At 42.3% G+C, this 7,701-nt stretch overlaps 2 protein-coding genes across 2 annotated transcripts in view; one reads left to right on the top strand and one right to left on the bottom strand.

Moving 5' to 3' along the window:
- Window positions 1-6,133, bottom strand: part of LOC122660252 (ADP-ribosylation factor 1) — a 61,750-nt gene extending 55,617 nt beyond the window's left edge. Inside the window, exon 1 of the mRNA XM_043855471.1 lies at window positions 6,123-6,133. The gene's annotated coding sequence lies outside the window, so the exon portion shown is untranslated. The remainder of the gene's footprint in view (window positions 1-6,122) is intronic.
- On the top strand, window positions 5,553-6,164 carry LOC122659218. The gene has a single exon (XM_043854354.1). It carries the CDS (start codon window positions 5,553-5,555, stop codon window positions 6,162-6,164), a length of 612 nt encoding a protein of 203 aa, XP_043710289.1.
- The last annotated feature ends 1,537 nt before the right edge of the window (window positions 6,165-7,701 follow it).

Raw genomic sequence — 7,701 nt, forward strand, 5'->3', positions numbered from 1 at the left:
GGCACGTAATTTTCCCTACTTTTTTTAATTTTCTATTATTTTTTAAATTTTTAAATATTAATTATTTTTAATATTTTAAAAAACTATTAAATTAAATTGTTCTATCAAAATGGACTAGGGTTCGATTAGATACGCATGCCAATTTTAAAAAACTATTGAGGTTGTACAGCTGAGTACAATATGAAACGCGACAAATAGTTGATCTATAGGGTCACCTTCAATGCATTGGTATTTCCTCTTTGGAATGATTCAAGTAGTTATTATTATACCCATACCCAGAAGATTATTAATTTAACGTTGTTTATAGTTAACATGTACTATACGGGTTTCTTTTGACGGAATTCGACTTATGTTGGTCCGATCAAAGAGTATTACATTTTCAGATAATTAAGGACTATAGCTTTTTGATTTAAGATAAGTGTTACATCCGCACCCGAGATTCTAACGGTTTATCTCTAACCTTGTGACGTGTAGATGGTGCTGCCATGTATGTTGGTGAGTTGTTTTCGATGATGGTCAAACTCAGTTACAAGATCATTGACTTTGACACAGGTTTGCCCATCGAGGAGAGGTTTCTCAACCGGGAGTGGGAGAAATTCGTCGATGGCGACTTCCTCGACTATCCTCCTAGTACAAGCCCTAAGAGCGAAGAGTACCGGAAGGAACACCCCGTATCGAGCCATATCGACATTTCGTCTCTCGATGAAGTTAGCATCACTGTGAGGAAACTCTTGGGGTCACGGAGGACTCACCGTGATGGGTGAGGGGTAACCTACTGACCCTATTTACTACTTGTTACTACCCTATCGTAGTTCTGAAGGTCCGGGCCAGCCTATGGAGCTTTGACAGAAGGGTCGAGATAAGGACGTAAGCCCACTGGTCAAATTCTGCTACTCTGGGAGATTGACCCTTGTTTAATTAAAATGGCATAACTTATTCTTCCGAATTTCATTGCTTTGATTCCAATTTTTCTAGAAAGTAAATTCATAGAGCTTAATTTTATTAGAAGAAACCATTGTCCAATTCTGCCTCCAGGTGATCTAGAATTTTACTTCAAGTTGTTGTCTTGGATTGAATTCTTCTATTTTTGCAGATTGACCCCTGTCCAGTTAAAATGGAATAACTCTATCATCTGAACCTCGTTTTCTTTGATTATTGATTTTTTAGAAACTAGACTCATAGGACTTCATTTTGTTAGAAGAAACCATTTTTCAATTCTCCCTCCTAGTGAGCTGTAATTCCACTTAAAACCCAAATTTTTCTGCTGTTACACTACTGGTCGATTGCCACTGGTCGATCCGGATCAACCAGTCCAATGGACCAGTGCTGCTATCTTGTGTAAATTTCTTTCCCAGTGTGTGGGGCCCAGTGTCTTGCACCATCAATCACCTCCCCGCATCCCAACTAACTCGTGGGAATATTACCCCAGCAATGTGACCATGTGGGCCCACTTATAGGCTTAAGTGCTTAGGAATAGGCTATAGAATGTGTTTTTCTTTAAAACTAACCTAGCCAAAAAGACCCTGGGTCTACTACCTATATAAACTATCTTAAACTCCAGAAATCTTTCCCTATTCATTTTGTTGAGAGGAGAAGGAGAGAAAGAGAAAGAAGGGAGAGGAAAGGGAAGAGAAGTGATTGGAGAAAGCTTGGATTCCTCCATTGTGCTTGAGATCATCAAGGTAAATACCCTAACCCCACGATTTTCCCCTCTCTTGAACCCTTGTTGTTTCCTTTTCTGAAGTTTAAACCATAGATTTACCAATCTATTGGCCCCCATGTTAAATCCTTCATATGTATGAGCTTAGGAACCCAAACCCATGAACATGCAACCCAATCTCTTGTTGTAAATCCTTTTCTTTAAGGTTCCAAATCATGAAACACATCAATATTTAGATGTTAAAATGATATTGTGACTAGCAATGATAGCTCATGCTCCCTACATGTGAATCTCATAGTTAGAACCCCAAACCCCCATGCATGCAAGCCCAAAACCCCTCTTGGATTGCTTCCTTTAATTTCCAAAGCTTGAACCTATCATGTATGTTAGTTGCCTCCATGAAAATGTCTATTTAAACATGTAGTTAATGAGTTCAAACCATGGGTTTGTAAGATAGAACTCATTCCTATCCATGCATGTTCAATCTTCTCATTCCACCATGAAATCTAGCTCACATATGATTTACCTGTGTACCTTGATTATAAATCTCAGCTTTGGATTAGTAGAATCACGCCAAATCCTCAGAAAACATCTATTTCTTGAGCTGTACTTGTACTGGTCGATTGCCACTGGTCCATTAGATGGACCATTACCAATCGACCACTACTAGAAACCTTGCCCAAATGCAAGCTTGGTCAGCCCATGGCCTGTAAAACCTTGTATTAGGCCTTTTGTGTTGAAACCCATGCCAACCCAGCCCTATGCCTACTGTTTGGAGTCAGTCTGATACCCGGAATGGTGATTGGCCAACCAAGCCTAGTTGGGGACAATACCCTGACCCAAACCCTATTGGAACCACTTATATAACACCCTAGGGGCCCTCTTGGTGTGAAACCATGACCCCTTTTCTCAATTTTACTGTTGCAGCCCTACTGGTCCATTGCCACCGGTCCATTGGATGGACCAGTACCAATCGACCACTACTGCTGTCTTTCCAGTTTTGAGTCTGGCTTTGGTTTAAAACTTAAACCAAGGGTACCCCTGGACTCCATAGCCATTTACATATCTCTTATTATTTGCTTTTGATTTAATTAACCCTAGGCTATAACAACTTGTCCGCCGACATGTATCGGAGTGCTTTTGAGGACCGACAGTCCTTTGAGCAAATAGATCTTAGCTAAGGTGAGTGGGTTTGGGTGATTGTTTGGGTTTGACTATATCTATGCATACCCATTATTATATTGAATTGCATTCAAGCATGTTGCATACTTGCATTATATTCTTGATAGAAGGATTATATGATTCTGGTTGTGAATTATATTTCATTACTTATGTTGGGTTACGATGTCGGGAGTGCTGGTACTGGAACCCCACGGAATAAATTACTATTGCTTGTCATATTGGCCTGTATGCGCTGTGTCATGCTGGTTCCCGGGTGTTAAATGGTATGGGACATTGATGCACTTAGAATACCTCTCGAGATGATAGGATTTTGTATGTAATATAACTACGATTAGGTTTTATTTCTCCTATGCTACGACCCTTACCAATAGAGGTTTAGGTGTTGGGTGATCTGGGCTCCTTGTTGCCTGTGGGGGAGAGAGGCCAAGTCAGGGATGATCACTGATCATCGGGGTCTGCCTCTGGGTGATTTTGGTGGCTTCGACTGGCGTGGTCCCCTGGTAACAATTGAGGTTTCATTGTGGTGATAACATAAGTGATCCATGGTGATTCCCGAGCTGTTATAGTAGCATATACCATTGACTTAGTTTGTGTTAGGTGAAAAATCTACTAACATTTACATGCATCATGGACTATGTGTGAACTGTGTGTTTGTCCATTCCCCATCCCCTCACTAGCTCAGTGGAGCTAACTCCCTTTGTGCACACTCTTTTAGACTTTGATCCCTATCTTCTGCACTTCTATATTAATGTCTATTAATGTTAGTTAATGATTGTGTATCGAGACACTACATTTGTGATCCTGACAGCTTATTGGGATGACACGTGTCATCCTAGTCACCCCTTTATTGTATTTTATTCCCACCAGGAATAAGGGCTTGATAGCGTGGTATCAGAGTGTGATGCTCTGTACCAGTCACAGTCTAGCGAAAGGCATTTGATTTACTCTCCACAACTAGGTTCTAACTTAAAAAGCTTCAAGAGAATAATTAAAGTGTGTGCAAACCTAGGGAGAAGACTAGCTAGGTGTGAAAGCCGAGAATAGTAGTATATAATAGGAGAACGAAACATGATAACGAAAAAATCAACTTTTATTAATAACCCCGACTGATACTACAACGGCCTCCCACAGAAACATTTACCAATTTTAGCTGTTTAAGATTTCAAGTTCTTACTAGTGTACAAACTATGAGATGGATCACTTTCTCTTGAGTCATCTTAGGCTTTAAATGCACTGACGGTCTTAAACTTGAATAGGTATCCGTCATGGTTAATACTCGTTCAAGTGGGAACCGTTCCCCTCCACGGGATGTTGCCGATGACACCTCCACTATGGCCTTACCAGAGCCCCCTCTCATCCACAACAATGCGAATGTAGCTGCGTTGTTAGGGAATATGTTGCGGGCCATGCAACAAGAGCACAGAGAGGCGCAACTAGAGCAACGTCAATTCATGTAAGCTATGACTGCGCAACTCCAAGAAATTGCTAAAGAAAGGCAACAAGTGCCCCCTTCATCTCCTGCAGCTGTCCCTGCACATGATAACCCTCCTCTAGCCCCTGTTGCTGCTGGAGTACCCTTGGCACAAGCAGTGCCCACACCTCTTCCTCCTACTCCCGAAGCTCCAACAGTTCGTGTTTTGGCACAAAATTGGGAAGATGCTTCCAAATTATCTGAGAAATTCCAAAAGCATTGTCCTCCAACCTTCTACAAGATGTCTCACGATTCCTTGTTCCTGATCACTTAGATTAGGGATATTGAGAGGAAATTTGAAGTACTTCCCTGCAGCAACGGCGATAAGATAAGGTGCACTATGTTCCAACTCCATGGTGACGCCGATGCTTGGTGGCATTCCTCCAAGGAGAGGGGCCCAATTCACTAAGGCCTTCCTCAAGAATTACTTTCCTTAGAACTTCCATGACAAGAAGGAAGCCGAATTCATGAGCTTGCATCAAGGATCTAAGTCGGTCCTCGAATACCAACGAACATTCGAGGATTTGTTCTATTTTGCCCCGCCGCATATGAAGCCCAAAGAGATGAAAGCAAGAAGTTTTGAGAAGGAACTGAGACCCAGTATTAGTACTTCTGTGGTACTGCATAAGTACCCTACTTATGCATAGGTAGTCCAAGCTGCTAAGATAATTGAGGATCAGTAGAGGGAAAACAACAAAGCATTATAGGCCGGTAAGAGGCCTATGACTTCCTATGATTCTCGAGGGTCTACCAAGTTCCAGAAGAGAGGGACCTATTCTACTGCCTCTCCTATTCAGTCCCGTAGGCCTGAGGCAGCCCAAGTACCCAAGCCCGCATCGAACCCTCACTATGGAACTCAGACCCTCATATGCTATAATTATAAGGAATCCGGGCATATGATCAAAGATTGCCCGCATCCCAAGATGATAGGCCCTCCACCTTTTGCAGTTCCTAAAGCACCCTATGCTAAGGCAGCCGTTCGCTTTCTCCTCCCTTCCCCAGCCAACAGAACTTAAGGGCATGTGTACTCTGTCACCAATGAGGAAACCTAGGCTGATCCTAACATTATTATAGGTAATGCACTTGACTCGTGGGATGTGCATTCATGTAGGTTATTGTTGTTATGATTGGATTGTTTGGTGTCTGTCAGGTATGATTTTTGTTTATTCTCAACTTGCCTATGCGTTGTTTGATTAGGGGGCGTCACATTCCTTTGTGTCCCCTTATTTTGCTAATAAAATGCCGATCAAACCAAAGCAAATGACCCAGAACATGGTAGTCACTACACCAACGGGTAGTAAGGTAGAACTTAGCATGATTTATGATCCTTGTCCCGTACGTGTGTGTAACCATGGGCTAGAAGCAAGTTTGATAGTTCTGGACATGAAGGACTTCGACGTTATTTTGGGTATGGATTGGCTATCCATCCATGGGGTCAATCTAATCTGTTCAGAAAGGAAGATCCTATTCAAACCAAAAGAAGGTGAAGAATTCATGTTCAAGGGCATTAGACGGGAGAAGCCCAAAAAGGCCATTATCTCTGCTCTCCAAGTCCAGAAGTTATTGGATGAAGGATGTCAGTATTACCTGGCATCCATGGTAGATACTGAAGCAAAGGTCAAACCACTAGAGGAGATAAATGTAGCAAAGGACTTTTTGGATGTCTTTCCGGAAGACCTGACATGGTTGCCATCGGATAGTGAGACGGAGTTCATGATAGATCTGGTACCTGGTGCAGCCTCAGTCTCTAAGGCCCCCTATAGGATGGCCCCAACTGAGTTAAAGGAGATACAGGAACAACTTAAGGACTTGTTGAAGAAAGGCTTCATTAGACCCAGTGTATCACCTTAGGGAGCACCTGTACTGTTTGTGAAGAAGGATGGTAGTATGAGGATGTGCATAGACTATAGTGAGCTTAATAAGTTGACAATCAAGAACCGGTACCCTTTACCTAGGATCGATGACTTGTTCAATCAACTACAAGGTGCCAAAGTGTTTTCAAAGATTGACCTTCGATCGGGGTACCATCAATTAAAAATCAGGGATAGCGACATTGGCAAGACAACATTTAGATCTCGCTATGGTTACTACGAATTCTTGGTCATGTCCTTCAGATTGACCAATGCCCCGGATGCCTTCATGGAGTTAATGAACCGGGTGTTTCATGGTGTCCTAGATAAATATGTTATCGTCTTCATCGATGACATCCTGATCTACTCCAAGAGTGAAGAAGAGCATGCAGACCATCTCCATCTGGTATTGCAACGTTTGATAGAAAAACAATTATATACCAAATTCATTAAGTGTGAATTTTGGTTGCAGCAGGTGGCATTCCTGGGACACTTTGTTTTTGCCAAGGGAATTGTAGTAGACCTCGGCAAGGTGAAGTTGGTAGTTGATTGGGAGACTCCCAAGAATATGGTAGACATTTGTAGTTTCTTGAGCTTAGTCGGTTACTACAGGAGATTTATTGAGAATTTCTCAAGAATTTGGCTCCGATGACTCAACTCACTCGAAAGGGAGTGAAGTTCGAGTGGTCTGACACTTGTGAGGAGAGCTTCCAGGACTTGAAGAAGAGATTGGTTTCCGCTCCAGTGCCCTTACCATTCCTAATGGTACTGGAGGGATGGTGGTATATAGTGATGCGTCCAAGATGGATTTGGGTTGTGTTCTGATGCAAGATGGGAAAGTAGTAGCCTATGCTTCTTGGCAATTGAAAGACTATGAGAAAAATTACCCAACCCATGATTTGGAACTTGCAGCTATTGTTTTCGCTCTAAAGATCTGGAGACATTACTTGTATGGTGAAAAAGAGTGAGATCTACAATGATCACAAGAGCCTCAAGTACTTCTTCACACAGAAGGAACTTAACATGAGACAACGGCAGTGGTTGGAGTTGAAGGATTCTGACTGCACCATCCATTACCACCCTGATAAGGCAAATGTAGTAGCGGATGCGCTGAGCCTGAAATCTCAGACCTTGTCACTAACATCACTGGCTGTCAGCGAAAGGCTTGTTGAGGAAGCAAGGAGGTTGGACCTGGAATTACTGGTAGAGGGTGTTACCTTATCTTTGGCAGCCTTATTAGTACAGTCAACACTTGTGGAAAGGATCCGATCAGCCCAAGCTTTCAATGAGGAATTTAAACAGGTCATTAAAGCTATTCGGGAAGATGCACAGCAGGATCTAGACTTTACATTGAATGAGGATGGTATCCTCATGTTTAGAGATTGGTTATGTGTTCCTAGCGATGAGCAGTTGAGGAAGGAAGTACTGTCAAAAGCACACGACTCTCCTTATTCAATCCATCCAGGCAACACAAAAATGTATAGGGATTTCAAAGCGCACTACTGGTGGAGTGGAATGAAAAGAGATATGGTTGAGTT

Source organism: Telopea speciosissima, chromosome 4 (assembly GCF_018873765.1).
Source record: "Telopea speciosissima isolate NSW1024214 ecotype Mountain lineage chromosome 4, Tspe_v1, whole genome shotgun sequence".
Taxonomy (NCBI): domain Eukaryota; kingdom Viridiplantae; phylum Streptophyta; class Magnoliopsida; order Proteales; family Proteaceae; genus Telopea; species Telopea speciosissima.